We start from the raw sequence: 19,446 nt of genomic DNA on the forward strand, positions 1-19,446 counted from the left end.
TTGGCCAATTCGCTTACTGCTTACGTCTTACAGCCTTACGTTTTTCTATGTGTTTCTGGCTTAATAAATTATCGAGCAGCTTTCGAGGGAACCGAACCGAAACATTTATGGGCTTTCTACAATAAGCCATTACTTAAGCTTTACAATAAGTCATTATTTAAATTTGAAGTCTTAAAAACAATAAGAAATCGACCAATCACAGTCGATTATTCTCACGTTCGACTGTGATTGGTTAATTTCTTACGGTTTAAGACTTAAAATTTAAATAATAGCTTATTGTAAAAAGCTCATTATAATTAGCGTAAAATGCGGCACGTTTTAAAAATCGAACGTATCCGATGGTAAAAGAACCAAGTTGAAATAATGGCAAGGATCATCGGAATCTATCCTCCTTTGCGTCGACGGGATTTTCTTTGGTAGGGCATCTTCGCACTAAGGAATAGGACTAGAGGTGATTCTTTCCACGCTGCTCTCTCTAATGCGTATCGTCGTGTAGGTCGCGTTCGCGTCGATGCTCGACGGACTGCCGGCGTTCTGCTGGGCGATCGTCTGAGGGGTCGACGACACGGAGACCGGCGCTTCAACGCCGCCGGTCGCGATGGATGCGGTCGTCCCGAGCCATCCGTGACGATTCCTCAAGTGGCGCTTCATGTGCGTGGTGCGGCTGAGCACTTTGTGGCACACCGGGCACTGGGTCGTGCCCTTGTGCATATTCATGTGTTTATACATCGAGTCTCGATTCCAAAACGATTTACCGCAGAGTTTGCACGAGTGCGACGGCTGTTCGATGACCACCGTGTGTGAATCTAAATCAGACACAAACGTTCATGCTACGTCGTGGCGCCGGTCGCGCGGCTCTCGCGGTGCCCTAAGTATTTCCGGATTTCGTGTTATGGGACGCGCTACCGGATCGCTCATCACCTGTATCCGAGTACTCGAGACACGACAATATTCCAACGATCGACGACGTGACATTTTTCTCATCCTATGAATTCTACATGACGATTATAAAATAGATAGGTTTAAATTATTTTAAATATTAAACATATTATATATAAAATAAAAAGTGTAATATTAATAAATATATTAAATAAAAAGTATTTTTGTACAATATATGTATTAGATGTTGCACTAACATATTGGTCAGCATATCAGACTATTTTATAAATATAACAACTTCTCTAGCAAGCATTACATTTATAAAATGTATATATATAGTACATATATATGATCGATCGAACAATTTTATGAATATAAATCGATCGATCACGCTTGCTAGAAATGATAACATGGCATACTAACTAATATGATACAACATCCAATACATGTATATTTTTAAATTAAAATCGAATAAAAAGTAGAAGAAATATCTCGACACTTTGCTAGATCTTTTTCTTTGTTTTAAACCCATCAATTTAAATTGTTGTATATATAATCAGAAAAATGCCTCATCGTGGATCACGGCACACGATGCTGCGAATACAAAGGTGCCTTTGACGTTAAGAAGAAAACAGAAGGAACATTGAGAAAAATCGCATATCAGTAACAATCTACTTATACACTCGAAAGAATCTCGTCTCACTCTCGTTTCTCTACCTAAATACTTTTCCACTCGTTCACTCGGATTTAAGAATAACAGCAGTAGCAATAACAAAAAGAAAGAAAAAGAAAAAGGCAACGCACACGGTGAAATTTACAAACAGAAGGAAGAAAAAGAAAGAGAATGAGAGAGAGAGAGAGAGAGAGAGAGAGAGAGAGAGAGAGAGAGAGAGAGAGAGAGAGAGTGATCATGAGAATGGCGACACACAGAATGGTAGTAATTATAATATTCTCGGAGCGATCATGCTACTGTAAACTATAAATATACAACGGCATAATGTGAACAACAGCGAAAAGAAAACGGAAACAAGAACGAATACACGTATAAAATATTTAATATTCATGCACAACATGGTCGGGGGTTGATGGGACCAAATTCGTGAATCGTGATTGAAGGGCCGAATATCAGGCTCAAAATTCGTCAGATACGAAATCTACTGCCAATCGCATATTATGTGTAGTGAACCGACAATCATGTATTCCTTTGATACCGGTATTAATCGAACATGGATCGTATGCTATGCTTTAGCACATATAGAGCAGCGTGTCATGCGCAAGGAATCAATGATTCCTGAATTATGACATATTTACATGTCTAAAAAAGTACACTGAAAACAAGTCATAATAATAATCAAGTATAGATAATCATTATATATATATATATACCAAAGCTATGGTGAAATCAAATTCAATCAAATGTTCTATTAATATCAAAATCGAACGGTGATTTTAATTTTCCTAATATTAACTTATTTTTCTAGTTATTATCAAACAGTAGATAATAATTAGAAAAGTACGATAATATTAGTTCGTGTATGAACTAATACTGGTTGCTATTATTATATTTAATAACATTTATATACCAAACAAAATACATTTCCAGACTTTTTTCAGTGTATCGTTCAGTTCGTCAAATTTCTAACAGCAAGAAATATCAATCTTAAAAAGTACGTTCTATGATTTTATCGTTAGAAATAGTATAAAGAGTTTCGTTATAACGAATTCCACTTTTACGTTTAGTCATGTGTTGAAAGATTTGGTTATCTCACAATCAGTTCTGAAATAAAATCCTTTTTTTAAAACTTTTCTTCTGTTTAATAATTCGTAGTGACACTTATAATTAAAAAATATGTATATCTGCATGCTCGAATTAAATTAAATTCTTAATCTGAATTAAAGTTTATCGCTACACAATAATTATATTCTATTCGTTATATCGAAATCTTATTACATTCGTTGATCAAACATTTTCACAAAATAATCCTGGAAATTCGATTGTTTCATGCGATGAGAAAAAACTCCACGGTTAAAAGATGCACGTACAGTTTCGATATAATAACTTTATTTTTCAGAATGTAAAGTACAAAAAAATGTATAATCCGGCGCTTTTTTATATATTCTATTGCATTGTAATTTACATACTTATAACATGTTATATCGATTACAGCGAAAATTATCACATCATAAATTAGAAACTTTATTTTGCCGTAAATTATTCTCTTAGAAGGACGGAAACGTAAATAAAATCCCACCTTGGAGGCTACTTATTTTTTGACGTTCCCGAAAATTTTTTATATATGTATATGCTATGAAAAAAGTTATGAGAGGTATTTATTCGGCAGTATTTTCACTAATAATCAAAATATCTCAATTTATCTCTGCAAATTTATTGTCACCAGATATAAAATGGTGAATTAAAGAAAATATATATATATATTGTAACAAAAAAATAACAAAAAGGATAGTGAAAAATGATTTCCCCGTAAGCGGTTCTCCAAGTCTAATACGTTGCGTAATTATACGCTATTGGTTACTACTGGATTGTATTCAGAAACTTCATTTAGGGGCATGCAGGTATCATTTTATTTTTATTTAATATTCAGTGAACAATAAAATAAAATACCTTAAATTTCTGAGTGCATTCCTATGTACAATTTAAGAATGTATTACATGAGCTTATCAATTGTTGAAAAGTAATCATTGTAATTCGATTCTGTATACACCGAGTATGTCTATTCTGTATCAATGTCTTTAAATTTCTTACCGATAGAACTAGTGACACATCAATTAGATACGATAAAATCGATCGATCCGACTGCGATCGACGATTGTCTAAGTTTCACGCTGAGGCGAAAACACGACATCCACATAAATGAGTTTTATATGTATATGTATATGATGTCAATGTGATATAATCGTCTCGTAAGTATACGATTATGTTCAAGGAAGGACGTAATGAATAATGACGACGCGACGGAGAGACTTCGTGCTGCTTGAAAGAAGCTTGTTGTCCTAGATAAACTATGCATATTTGATGGATTCAAAGCTTCAATCAAAAATCGCTGTTGACTTCTGTTTACTCGCGATGTTCTGAGTTCGCCAAGTAGTGGTGTAGTAACATGGTAACCCCCTTTGTGCAGTCAATCGAGAACACTACACTTAATATGATCAGTCTAGTTGCATAGAATATTCCGTTTTTATACTTAAGTACATCGCTTTGTCCGCCATAGGAAGAAGATAATTTTTATTTTGTTTTATACTTATTATACATGTATATGTACATATTTCAAATTCGTTTCGTATTTATGGTAGAATGTGGATGCAATTCTACAAAAAACCGATCTATCTTTAATTATTAAAAAAACAAGAAAATTCTTGTATCTACAAAGAAAATAAAATTCTGCAATGATGAAAATAATAAAAATCCTCTCCGAACAATTGTATTAAAGCGATTAATTATTTAACGTATACAATACAAAATATATTGCTATAAACCATGTAACAGTCATCAATAATAATACATATATCAAAATTATTATTTACGGAATGAATAATATTGTATATCTATATATATAGTTCTAATTGCGTTTGGCAAGAATTCTCGTTCAAAATTTCCTCCAATTCCACGTCTTTCACTTTTTTTGATTGACCAGGGCGTTCATCCTCAAGAATGAAATTTCCCTCTCGAAACTGTTAGAACCATTTTTTATACGTACTGTACGATACAGCATTCTCGCCCAAAACCGAACAAATCATTTCTTTTGTCTCAGCCGCGTTTTTTTTAATTGAAACGCGAAAAGAAGGCAGTGCCTCAAATGTTGCTTTTCGAATGACATCATGTTTACTGCTGATTTTTCAGGTTTTATATCCACAGAAGGATCACAGAGTATTGTACCTCATTTTAAAGCTAAAAGATGGCATTTCTTGATGACTACAGAAAAGGGGGGAGTTCAACTTAAACGGGTTCTGAGGTCGTTGAAAAGTAGGGGCCGAGAATTAATTTGTACACCTAATATCTAGGTGCATTTGTCGATATGAAAATCGCATGAAAATCAATGAAAATCTCATATACAAAATCTGCGTGCTACTTAAAAAATAATTTCCTGATACACTTTAATCAATAACGTTAATATTTTTTTATTACTACTTTGCTATTATAACTCTGCTATGATGAAATGCAGACTTAGCACGTTGAATGTTATCTGTCAACATTTCTTTCTTTCAGTATATGCATACGATTTATATATAATTTTAATGTATATTTATATATATAAATAAATTATATAAATATATATAAAATATAATATATACATATATATAAACATAAAATTATATATAATTTTAATATACATTACCGTTCGTAAGTTCAAAAACATTTGTAATTTTCTTGCATCTCACGAAAAATTGAAAAAATTTTTAATAAAATTTATGCGAATTGAAAACGGAATTTGCAACAGATTTTTTTTCTTTTTTTTCATAAATTCTTTAATTTCAATGTTGAAAATCATTTTATAAAAAACTTTGGAAAAAATACTAATTTTTAATTTTATATAATTTAAACAAAATATGATAGAATGAAACTAAAAAACAAATTTACAGTTTTATCTCTCTTCTTTAAAATGCATTCTTGAAAACTTTTCCACGATTTTTTTCACCAAGATACTTAACTTTTCATGAAATGCGAGAAAATCATAACATGAAAACTGAATTATTATAGTAGTGTATATCAATCAAAATATGATTGAATCATTAGTGCAATATTATTTGGATTAGAGATAACTTTATTATGCTATGTAATAATTTTTGAAAAATGTTTACAAAATGTATAAAAACTTAAAGAATTTATTTCAACAACGCTCAGCTGGTTAAGATAATTCAAATCTGCTACATGAACAAATATGCAATAAAATCAATCCGTTCGTTAAATCTTATAATGAGAGAGAAATTCTCAGAACCTCTCTTTCGAAACAGAAATCCTAAAATTCACGAATTTTAGATACCGAGAATTTTTTTTGTATACATTCTATTTTACAAAAAGCAACGGTAACGGTAACGCGTTACTTTATGAAATAACGTTCTCAATCCTGTAAATACGTTCTATATGGTTTATCGTCTTGTAGGGGATGCGTCCTAAATTTTTTTGGGGTGCTCTAATTTTTCGCGAATGACGTAAAAATGAGACCAACGCTAAATGTTCTGCTCAATTCTGTACGAAGATCGCGCTGAGTTCCTCGAGTTTTTCTATTCGTGCCACTGTTTCCACGACACCCGCGGTCGTTATATTACTTGACCCCGTGCACGTTCACCATGTGACAGCGCATGGTGTATTTTCGCGTGAAGACGGTCTGACAGATCGGGCAGATCGTGTCGCCCCTGTGTATACTGCGATGATGGGCTAGGGAATCGCCACGATTGTAGGTTCGGCCGCAGACGTCGCACACCCAACGACCGCTTTCCACGACGTAGTGCAGCTTAGTTCTGCGCCTGGCCCCGTCGAGAATGAGGCTCATTTGCTGCGGTGGCTCAGGTAGTAGTTGTTGTTGTAGTGGTAGTTGTTGCGGTTGATGCTTCCCATAATTGTGCTCTGATTCTGCGCACACAATCCAAAGTGTTTCCCATACACACACGGTCTCTTACTTTATTGTAATAATTTCATCGTTCGCGAAAAGATGCTTTTCTCTGGTTTTTTCTTGTTTTTTTTTTGTACTTCGTCAGTTCGCGATTTCAGTTGTTTTCAATAGATGTGTTAATTGTTGTTTTATTTTTCTCGGAGATACGATAATGAGATATTCCCGATAAGCACACATCGGTATCGATATTCTTTTACAGTCGGGACACTAATAAACGTGATTCAAAATTATTAAGAATTGAGAGCAATAACATGCTCAACAACGTGAATTGAAAAAGAATTTAGTATCGAAATAAATGACAAAGTCATTATAATAAATGTGATAATAAATATGATTGATAAAGTTTTATATGGCGGTTTAAAAAAAATAAGCTATTACAGTAGTATGTGATAGCATGTAAATCATATCAACATTTTTTACATACTACAATGTGTTCAGTATATTAATAATCTTTATGTAATATTATATTATAAATAATTTATTATATTAATAGTCCCTATTAAATTATATTATACGATAAAATGAGAAGACACTAAAAGAGAGAAAGAAGTTTAACGAAAGAAATTTTGAGTCCCTAAAAAATTTTTTCTAAGTACATAAAAGAATAAAAAATTTTAGTACTAAAAAAATCTAAAATTTTAAAGACCTTTTGAATAAAACATATTAAATATGAGATGTGTGCTTATAAAATATTAATACACGGCTACATCTAAATGTTAGATTATTAATTAATTACGCTGCATCGCACTAAATGCTTCATTTTTATTGTGGATGAGTGTAAGTTTGGTCTCAGGCCGTCAGGGGCACGTTCGAAAATATGAGAAGGGACGACCCATCAAGAAAATTTAGATTATATTTAAAAATACATTTCATATATCACAAAATAAATTATAAAATCCAATTACAAATCTAAACTTGAAAAAATCATCAATTAATATCACAAAAAAGACTTTTGAATGTAACAATATTTTGTAATAAATTATGTTATTTTATTAATTAAACTATAATTATATGTTCAATGCTGATATATTTCTAAAAATACAAATATTTTAATAAAAATCCACTGGTTATAATTAATAATTTGTAATACTATGAGTAAGTAAGTATGTGTTTTTTGGGGGATTAAACACTAATTTCTAATAAATAATAGGAAATTAATGTGTTTTTATTTCTAATTATTATTGTATTAATTTTAATTGATGGATCGACCTTTCATACCTCGTACTCGCCAACGCATTCTGTGTCGAGTATGTGTACCGTACATTAATACAACTGTTTGTGTTAAGAACTCGTAACCAATGTGAGTAGGTACAATCCCCATAAGCATATTCAACGAAGCCTCCAGCCAGAAACGAAAAGGAGAATTCTTTGGAAGTGCCGAAATGTCAAAAAGCTTGCAGATATAAAGACATGCGAAATTTCATCTCCTACATCAATAAAGAAACAAACTCTTCTCCAAACGCTTGTGTGTAAATTCTTGAGATTCTATCGACAAAATCGACGATATTTTAAAATAATCAGGATTCTTACCGTTAATTTATTTCCTAATTTATTTCTTAATTTGTCGCTCGCTGTACGCTATTATTCCAATTTGTCTATTAACGCATTAGATTGCGTATAGCCTTGCTCGTGGTTAATCCAAAAGATATAATCCTTTTTTTTACAATTCTTTTATTAGAAACTCGTAGCATTATTAGATGGCATCGAGTATCATCGGAAGGAATACACTTCCGATAATACATGAGTACAGTTTATTAAACATGTAAATACTGCTACTATACAAAAACTTCGAAACGCACAACGTAAAACTATTACAGATACACATAAAATAATACATGGTATAGCAACACTTCAGCGAAAGTTATATACATAATACATATATTCACTCCAAATTATCTAACATAAAATACCCGTCATGTATCTCTCTCTAATTGTATAAATCATAATTTTATAACACTGTATTAAACGTTACATCTTTTCATTACACATATAAAATTAAACATATCTCTGCCATATTTTATTTATATATATATATGTATAATTTATATAATAAAATATATATATATAATTTTATTTAAAAAAGTAAAAATTATATAACCTTAGAGACTTGTCTACCTAGAATCATCAAAAGATGTTTCCCTCAAAACAAAGTTCCACTTGAAACATTTTTTTGAAATAACGAATTGTTTGAGAGATAATTGAATCTAAAACTTTAAATGGGACATGTTCCCATTTAAAGACCGTAAACAACGCTTAAGGTTTCTGAGATCATTTTAAAATAAGAGTCTAATATCAAATATTGAGATTACAATAGTTTTTGAATTATGAACACTTGAAGTTAGCAAATCATACTGCATACAGTTCGCGTATTCAAATGTGGCACAACGAAAAATGCTAAAGGCGATGCTCTGCATCAAGTGAATGAGCTGACATTATATGTTATTCTAACGACAAAATGACGTTTCTAATTTTGACGTCAAAATTATGGTAATTTTATTGGTTGAATGACTATCGCTTTTCTTATTAATGTCGATGTAAGAATTATTTATGCAAATATTATTTTAAAGATTGTATTGATATTTCTGCAAACGTATTGTGTAATAAAAATATTTTTTTATAACATTTATCTTTACATAATATGATACATAAAGTACAATATTTCTTTCAAAAAAAAATGTGCTATTAATTTCATATCTTATAATTTGTAACATATGAAATTGCTAACAGATTTCTAAAAGAAATATTATCTGAGTTCGTGCTGTCAAAATAAAAAATGTTATAAAAAAAATATTATTGCACAATCGTTTGCGTTAATATTAATAAAAACAATCTTATATTCGCATATATGTAATCCTTATATCGATATTAAAAAGAACGACAAGTTAACCTTTAGCAGTTCGTATTATACTACTTCTGAGCCCGCAAATTTTAGGCAGTATGATTCGCTGACTTTAAATACTAAGAATTAAAAATCTATTGTGGTTTATAGTATTAAATTTTTTTATCTCAAAATGATATATTTTTTATATAGAAATAAATTATACAGAAATAAAATTTCTATATAGAAATAAATTTTTATATAGAAATGTTATATAGAAATCTATTTTTTATATTTCACAATATATTAACAGGACTATATTGACAAATAAAATTCTAGAAATAATTATGTTTAGAATTAAATGTGCAATGAGAGAGTACGAACTAAACCTAAAATCAATATACAGATTTTTATTAAGAACAGATTTATTTAGACAATTAATAATGACAAAAAACAAAACAATTTTTTGATTTCTTTACTAATTCATAAAAAAAAATTTTCGTTATTTTTAAAATACATAGATGTTTCTAATAAATTTATGGATTCTGAAAACGATATCACCAAATTTCGTCAGCATGTTAGAGATATTCCAAATAGTATGATAAAAAATATTAAAATTTATGTGATAACATTACACTGTGTATACGTGTATCGATAACTATCAATCTCTAACTTATAAACATACGTATATGTACATATATCTTTATTATTACAGGTAAGAAATATGCTCTTGTTGCTAGTAAATCTGTTTGAATCCTCCGTATAAAAATTCAGAATATGGCTAGAAAGTAAATTAAATAACGCATTTTATAAAATGAACAAGATATTTATTGCTTCTAATCAGAATTTTAGTATTACGTTAATTTTCTTTATTAGAAAATGTTAGATATTACAAAAGTCATTTTTAACGCAATTCACACTTTAATTTCAGAAACTTCATGCTAATCAAGTTTGAAATTTGATTTGCGACATTGTTTTCAGCATTCACAAATATATTATATAAGAAACATCTGGGTCAAAATGATTGTTGACTTTGAAGTAGTAGTTTTGCGATGTTATATGCAGTGTTATATGCTTCTTTAGAACTTCTTTAAATTAAAAAAATAATGATGCATTGTACATCTTTAAACATTCTTAATACTACTTTTATTTCATGGCACATAAATCAATATCAATTTTTTTTGTAAAGAATGTTTCAAACGTTAAAGATATTTCATCAATAGGACTAATTTGGCAAAAATTTTATTTTTTATGTCAAAATGTACAAAATAAAAACACTTTAGTTATTTATTATTTATAAATCATATAAAAAACATCTCCCTCTATTGCTATTAGAAATTAATAATCAAATTATTACAAAAAGTAGACCGTATATATTTAAGTAATGTAAATTTCTATTAAAATTTTTAGTTGTTCCAATACTTATATATTATTAGTAGTCTTTTATGAAATCTTAGTCTGTGCTATTTTTCAATTATAATCTCTGTAGCTTCTTCTTTACAAAGAGTATCTTATAAAGATATATTTTAGTATTTTTTATCTGAAATATATCTTTCCTTAGTGTACAATCGATGACAATCAACGTTCGACGAGATGTCTTAACTTTGGATATTAACATGTTCGCTGCCATAATAATCATTAAGTAAAATTAAAGTATTTACGCAACTTATTTGTCTTTTTCATACAAAATTATAACTAAAAAATAAAAATACAATCAACGCATCCAAATAAAAAGTGTAATCTTAAAAATACGTTGGAGTGAATTAGGAGATATTATTCGCTCAGTGAAGTTTTCAAGGAACTAGTCGGGCGTGATGTGATGCACTATGTTAAAACAACGCAAACAAAAATGAGGCTTGCCAATGCAGTCGTTACAAAACGTTGTCACTTCGACGGGCTTATTGTTTTTTAATACTGTAATGTTATTCTCGCAACATCTCTTACAGGGTTTCCTTACTTGCCTAGCCAGTCCTTTCTTTCTTTGGATCTTATGACGTGATATGTTCCATGTTACAGGACTTGAAGGTCTATCAGGAGGCTCGTCTTCGAGACAGTAGGTATTTAGATAGGATCTAGTAGGTAGACATCTACTCAGGTAGATTGCCAATTCTTTTAGAGATTCTACAACAGACACACGATTTCGTACCATTATATACTATTTGTATAATAATTTAGAATGTTATAATGTAATAATTTGGAAACTAGACTTTTGTACAATTTAACTAGACTGAAATACTGTCGTTCGGCCCATGTTAAAATAGAATTTCTGTTAATTATAATAATGATTGTAATAATTTTTAGCTTAGCACATGAATGCTTAGCATAATTCATTCAGTTTTTCCTTTTTCTTTTTAAACGTAATCTCGTTTATAAAATACAATGAAGGGTACATCTCGCTTGTTCTTTCATTTTCAAATACTAAAGTATGTATAAAAGTATGTAGTAAAGTATGTATAAAGTATTTACGTATGTTACGACATCGTAATGTAATTTTATATTATATTGTCGGTGCGAAATTTGTTTGACAGCGAACACATCAAATACCTTAAAAATTAAGCTCGTTCTACTAAATTTGAAATTATCCAGGAGATACATCCCCGTTATTTGCACTTTATTGAAATTTAATTAAATTTTAGGTTGTTTAACTTTCGTTTTTTAAGTATTTAAGCCTCTTAAAATATATTTATTGATAAATATTAAGCTATATAAACACCACAAGAAATCTTTTTAAAGTATTTTCCCGCGAGATTCCGCGTAACGATTAACTTCGCGTAAAATCATCGCAAGAGAACCGATGGAAGAACCCGAAAAAGAAGCCTGGGGAGAAAAGAAAGTCATCACTTTTGAAAGTTTGATTGGACGTCGAACACACTGAATGTGTGTTGACGTTTGTGGATGCGCAGTAAGTGTGCCTTCATGTCGTAACTTCGACTGAAGATGCGCTGGCAAATCGGGCACCTGGTCTGGCCCATGTGCAAGTCCTTGTGCAGTGTCAACGACATGGGGTGCTTGAAACCCTTCCAACAAATTCTACAGCGAAACAAGAGGCCGTCCGCCGCAGCGCCGGACTGACCGTAATCGTCATCCGGGACGAGCTCGGCGACGCCGTCGTCGTCATCGCCATCCGCGGCATGTTCTACAAAGAAAACAACAAACACACAACGTCACCACGCATTGTTAGCTACACAACGGCGGCGTAATGTAAAACACGCGCGCGTTTTTCCCAGTCGAATCTCGAGGGCTAAATGATAACATCCCCATCGCGTGTCGTTTCACCCCCTTTCGGAGAAGCTAGACTCTAATACCCATCCTATGAAAAACTGCGTGGCTGATCGTCGGAGAGAAGAATTTCAACGTCGTCAAAGACTGCTTCAAAGACTTGGAAACACTTCTTGGCAAAATTTGCAAAATAATAATAAACTATATATGCTACCAAATGTTTTGAGATGATTCTTTTGAGACTCATTATTTAGAATTATATAATTTTGTATTGCATTTTCAATAAAAAAAATCAGTGTATTATAAGTTTTTTCAATCAATAAAATATGATTATTTATAATATATTATACAGTTTATTTTTCAAAGAATGATACTTCTTCCCTCATTCCATAAGAAATCGTATTATTTTTTATCATATATTAAATAATAAATTTCCAAATTGTGTATTTATAAATAGATTAAATTATACAATTCTCTTTAATACAAATACATACCATTTACATCATTACAATATTTTACTGATGTTTATTGCAATGAAAAAAATTTTTTTGCATATAAAATCTATGGGATATAAATTTTACATAAGAAAACGCAAAATGAAATGAAATAAACAGGAAATATGAGATAGAAAGTGTTCCAAATATTTGTAAGGCGACGATATCATGTCTCGTCTCCTCTCAGTTCCTGACGTCTTTCTCCTATGACGTGCGTGATAAGCGCAAGCTAAGTAGAGCAAGCCTAATCAGATCAGACAGAGGAAACAGAAGACACACGACACCATTGAAGAGAGATTCAGAAGCTCGTTAAGCCCCCAGGCGTTCGAAAATATCAGAGAAGGATTCGTTCTTCGTATTTTTAACGTACAAAAATTGTTTAACGTAGTTCTTAAGAAAAGCATAGGGGTTCTTAAAAAATAGTGTAATATTTTTATTAACACACGTTACGCTTCGTATATCTCGTCTGTATATTTCGCTGTAATTATTATTTCGTTTTAATAACTATTTCGTTTCTTAGAGAAAACTTCAAATATTATTTATTATGGATAATATAATATATAAATATAATATATAATATTAATATAATATATAAATATATTATATTAAATGAAATAAAACTTTACCTCAAATATTATAGTTTGTAAAACATTTTGTAATAACTTATATAATTTGGAATTTTTAAATAAAATAGAAAAAAACATTTAAAAGACACTTAAATTTTTTCATTTCTTTCAACAGTTAATGATGAAAATGATGTATGAATATTTTAAGAGTAATCAGTCAGTTACTTATTGCGAAGTTACTTTGTGATAATACTGTAATACGTGATCTGTCTTACAATTAAATCCGTGATGCTAGCACGAGAATCCAAATAATCTTACTTCGCAGAGTAGCTGAACTTAATCTTATACTGAGAGATCTTCGAAACTGTGCAAAGAGCGGATAATGCACCAGATTAATTTGGGCGACAGTTACGTAAGTTATATACCATATACTTATATATCTTGTTATATACCAAGTTGTTTGAAACTATCTTACAACGTAACGAATTAAATTGTGATATCTTAATCTGTCTAGCGGATAGGAAATTGCTATTCTTTGTACTTAACATTTTCTTAACAAATCGGTTACATCCGAGATTACATCTGAATCTTCACGGTAACGATATTCTATACGAGATCGTAGGTAGATTTTGGATATATCCACGTGGTAAATCTGGCTAATAAAATTGACGTCGATACATTTATATCGATAAGATTCTATATATATATTAATAAGTCTTACTGAAAGAGTCGAAATTAAATTGGTTTTATTTCACATCGTAAGCTGTAACCTCGTACTTAACAATAAATTTATATCGTATACAAATTTAGTGTCTTAATTTTAAAATATTTACAACAGTAATAATCTTTATTAAAAGCTCATGAAATAAAATGGGCATTTATCAAGCCGTTTTAGTTTATTTTTTTACGTATGCATCTAATTCTGCAAACAAACGTCAAATTAATTTCGACTGCACTCTTGAGCGAAGAATGAAACAGTTATCTCGTGTATAGCGTAGCATCATACTTTGTTAAAAATCGTACTATCATCGTATAATCGCAATTGACGATGATGATCTAGTCGCAATCAACATAAAGCATATAAATAATAATGTACATTATTAACACGCACAAAATATGTATGAAATGTTATGTAATTAATATGCACACAACATTTTATCGTCGTCTGAATAGCACTCTAGTACATGTATTACAAATACAACCGTCGCAAGTTATAAATACTAGTTTGGCATAAATATCTTGTATGGAGTACACGTTGCCTAATGCCTAACCATTTCTATCAATGTAGATTAATTTTAATCTCAGTTTAATCGTATATCCTTTTCTAATTCTAAGAATCAGAAAAAGATAAAGAGTAAATTAAAAATTAAAATTAATCTACATTGAGATAAATATATGTCTAAATGAGGTACTAAGAGCCAGAGCAAAGGAAGAACTCAAAATAATGTTGATGAATTCTAGCCTTAAAGAAGAAAAATATTATCATGATATAGAGATCTGACAAAAAAATATTTATAACAAAATCAACACTTCTTATTGCAATAAATATTTCTGACTACAAAAAAATTCAGAAGTCAACGATACTCTAACGATATTTCCAGCTGACAAAACAAATTTTTGACAAAACGTATGCCATCACTGCAAAATCACACCCTGCTAAACATATAAACAGGTCAATTCAGTAACTCGATCCTATACGAAGCTTGGAAAGTGCTCGCCTTCAAACAAAACACTGAAGAGGCTCGCGTATATCGCATGATATAGATCAAAGTGCTCTCTCTCTTCCTCTCTTTCTCTCTCTCTCAACGTGTGGACCTATTTCAAAGGTGTCCTCTCATACAGATTTCCACTTGCAGCCCGTACGATCGGTCCGATCGCGGAGTGGACAAAAGTTAGTCTTTTTTCGCTGCCGGCGGGGCGCTAAGACAGAGTTGGTGCTAGGGAGGTGGGATGTGCGGAATCGAGCGTATTTTGTGATAGTCGACGAAGCATGGCCAGCGGCACAAACAGGCATTGCAGGGCCAGCATTTGAAGCGGGTCTGTCTGAGCTTGCCGCGTGACGTTACCATGCCGCGTTGCTTGCAGTGTACGCACACTTTCCCGTGGCCGTTCGCTTTGCTGAGGCTATGCGGCTGACCAGATACGTACGTAAACCCTCCTGAAGAGAAACACAGTGTTGTGGCCAACAACAACAACAAACACAATGCTCGGTTGAACTGTGTTGGGTTAGTCAGTTTTCTTAAGAGTAGTAGGCGCGGTAGGGGCATGCAGGCAATCATTAGTTATATAGTTATACAATAATGGAAAAAAATTAAAGACACCTCTCCGTATATCATAATAAACCGTAACGGTATCAGCAGCAGCAGCACCACCAATCCCCAGCACCAACCACAACAATCCCATAATCGCAGCAGCGAAAACTGTCTCTACAGAGTGAGTATCTCATCGGCGATTTATATCATCAAACGCGCCTTTCTCATCGCGATCATTGTTACATCGCGCGAATTACAACACGTTCGCGCATACGGTGGTATCGTTACATGTTAGATTTCAATGCGCAGACTTCTGTATTATCCCCGTGTCTCTTTTAAGAAAAGAACTCACACAAGATTTTTTTTTCTTTACGTCCCCCATACATCGATTTAATTGACTAGCAATTCTAAATTTGCTCGAGATAGTTCGTTGAACAGAGCTATATCAGTTCTCCTTCGATCAATGCAAGGACACGTGGACGCACGAAGATTAACGCTTCCGGGTCATCTCTGTAAACTTCGTTTCCTTGAATAATCTTTCAGTTTTTTTTAGATTTATCGTCAAAATTATTGTACAAAGGTGGAAATAATCATAAGATAATTTAGATTGCCTTTTCTGTCGATCAAGTGATCTATCTAATTTCATTGTTCGTCGCAGGAGCTTCCAAAGAAGACTGCCTTCTCTGCCTATCGGCCATCAGAACGAAACCTTCTGCGGTTCGAAGAGGAAAATGTCTTTTTCGTGCGATCGATGACGTTGAAACGAGGACGTTGATTGCACGTAATTGCTTAGGACGCTGATTGCACGTAATTGCTTAGGACGCTCGCGTATCCAGCCTCCCGTGTTTCTCGACGGTGGGCTTCGTCGACCTCCTGCTGCGCAATTTGCGAGAGATCGATATTCCGACGAGATCCGTTTTTGTCGCGAACAAAAAGATGACCTTATCTTAGGTTTATTGTTGTCGTCTTGTGATAGGATGAGTTACGAATTGGTTCAACTCTTCTAAATGCGAAACGCAAACTTCCACACAAGCACTCATCGTCCGTTCTTGATACGTTTGTTTTAATTTTTTTCTTCAATTTAGAATTGTGACTTCGACAACGCAGATCCATAGCAACAGCCACAAAACTATCGACAAGACACTCACATGTCGACGAAACGATTTTCAAGAACAATTCAATATCTTGGAAATAAAGAAATAACAGAAATCACTTGGAAGTAAGAAACAACTGTGTGTTCAACCACAGAACATCAGTTCTCCTACTCCCAAGCTATAATGGTCCTAAAACTTTTGTAATTAATTTGGATCTATTTATCCAATGGTTTCTATCTCTTCGCGAAATAAAGATAAGTGAACCCAATGAATGTATAATACCTCATGACTTAGTTATGGCGATAGATATAAGAAAGTTGTTCTTTTTAATATCAAGTTACATTGGTTGATTAAATATTCCATATCCAAGGTATCGTATTGTTCGATTAATATACGGTCCGCAGCTTCATGTTCATAGATATGTAGATTCACAGTCGAGATCAGTAGTCGAAAAGACCACGTGACGAATCGACTTCGAAACGAAACGCAACGGGTCACATTACGCGGAGACGTTAATGTTTTATATAATAACATTAGTACTTGAAATGAAGGAACAAGCTTTTTGATGTCATCGTGACTACGAAAAGAACTCATGCTTCTGCTTTAGCGATCGTTGCTGAGATCTTGTATTACCTACCTGCCGAAACACTTATTTTTTTCTTTTCTTTTATGTCTTTCCTTTTAGTCTTTCTCCGGCCATATGTATAATACTTGTAACCAAAGAGCTTCGGGTCGGGTCAAAATACGTTTACAATCCCCAGGCTCATGAGATTCTCGAGGAAAAATGAGTCGATAATCTTCCAAAATCCGTCATTGCTTTCGATTTATGCATTTCGTTCAATTTTAATCCGAATATATGTATAGACACAATTAATTGACAATGAGCTTAAACTGTTGTAATAAAATGAGAAAGTGTAATAATGCAAGCATAATATAAAATATAAAAATAATTAATTCTCTTCTTATGTGTGTGTTTAATTATGTATTTTATCAATAAGATGTAAAGAGAAATTTTAAAATTATTGTAGATGATGAATCGAATCTATGAGTTTCTATTATTCCCGTAGATTTATTTTTCATTCACCTTCTTTCGTATAAATATATATCTAATATATGTATTTAAAATAAAACCATAAATATAAACGGTAGTTCGTCTGAACTGAAAATCTGAAAATATCTATTATACTTTGATACAACTTTGTAACTGATACAATTTTATTTTATTATGCCATATTTTTATTTTCTTTAATGTTTCCTTGTTTAATCATGTAAAAGTATCTATTGTCAGAATTAATCTTTTCAGAGCTCTATTTTCCTATTAGGATACTAATATCGGAATATCAGAGAATGCCGGAAATGACGGATTCCGAAGGAATATCAATGCAACGAATATTGATCGCTGTATTTCCCATACGCACCCATTTACCATATAAAATTTTACTTCATACAAGAAGAGAAAGAATTGATCTTAAATTATCAAATATTAAGGAAAGAGATTGCACGCGCATGCCACTGTCACCAGAGCACCACCACCACCTGACTGCTTCAGAATTAGTTTATATTTGCGCGAATATCTCACGATCTATATAATGATACATTCTGCAAGTTAATAGAATCCTAATCCGAATGCTGCGATCATTACGATCGCAGGAAATTTATGCTTCAAAAAGTATATATATATATATATATATGTTGATATATACATATATACACGAAATTCGCAATTATGTCCGAAATAATTTTCACATAAAATATTATATATATATTATTGTCTAATTTATTCTTATATAATTACGATAAAATTATGTTGGAATATCATCAATTAGAGATATTATTTAAATATCTTGGGCTGTTAATTAAAATAAATTTGGACGAAGCTCTCCTTATTCATAAAATATAAAGTTTCTGAAAATATTCATTATCGAAACAAAATTTAAAAGAGTTTTTTTTAGAGCATTTCACTAAAAAAATTGATTGTTATACAAAGAGTTTTTCAAATGTTGTATTCGATCATATTAATCAAATTTTCCAAAATAAGCTTCGCCAAACCTTGCAGCAAATACTAATTCTATAAATTTGACTTGCACTGTTTCATTCAACATTTAAAAATCAATATACCGGTACATTTAAGATTAACGTTACATGCAAATAAACCATGTGTGTATGTAGTGGGATTCGCGTTATACACACGAATTAAATATTTTTACGATGAAGTTACCTTGAACCAGTATCGAAAGGTATTTCTTATTTTAGTATGTACACAAAAATATGCTTACAGTTAGTGCGCATAAGGAATATAGTGGTGGCTTTGATCGAGTTATTAAAAAAAAGGAATGTTGATGATTGTCGGCACACATACAGCACTTGGCAATGCTTACTAGTATCTACAGTTCAACCTACGCCCGAGTGCCTGTACCATACATTTACATCCAAAACACCATGCACTCTGTACATTGAAGGTAAATCTCAATATAATCAGATAGAAATAAAAGTA

The 19,446-nt window shown here is 31.8% G+C and overlaps 1 protein-coding gene across 3 annotated transcripts in view; it reads right to left on the bottom strand.

Annotated features, from left to right (window-relative positions):
• LOC108774319 (broad-complex core protein) overlaps nucleotides 1-19,446 on the bottom strand; it is a 37,830-nt gene that overhangs the window by 14,605 nt on the left and 3,779 nt on the right. Inside the window, exon 6 of one of the 3 annotated variants that reach the window (XM_018540392.1) lies at nucleotides 433-806. The exons of 1 other annotated variant lie outside the window; for it this stretch is intronic. In XM_018540392.1, coding sequence (XP_018395894.1) covers nucleotides 433-806 — 374 coding nt within the window. Of the gene's footprint in view, nucleotides 1-432; nucleotides 807-5,996; nucleotides 6,470-19,446 lie in introns of those variants that run through there. One more of the 3 variants, XM_018540393.1, reaches the window with a different exon arrangement.

This window comes from Cyphomyrmex costatus, unplaced genomic scaffold (assembly GCF_001594065.2).
Source record: "Cyphomyrmex costatus isolate MS0001 unplaced genomic scaffold, Ccosl1.0 scaffold241, whole genome shotgun sequence".
Lineage (NCBI taxonomy): Eukaryota > Metazoa > Arthropoda > Insecta > Hymenoptera > Formicidae > Cyphomyrmex > Cyphomyrmex costatus.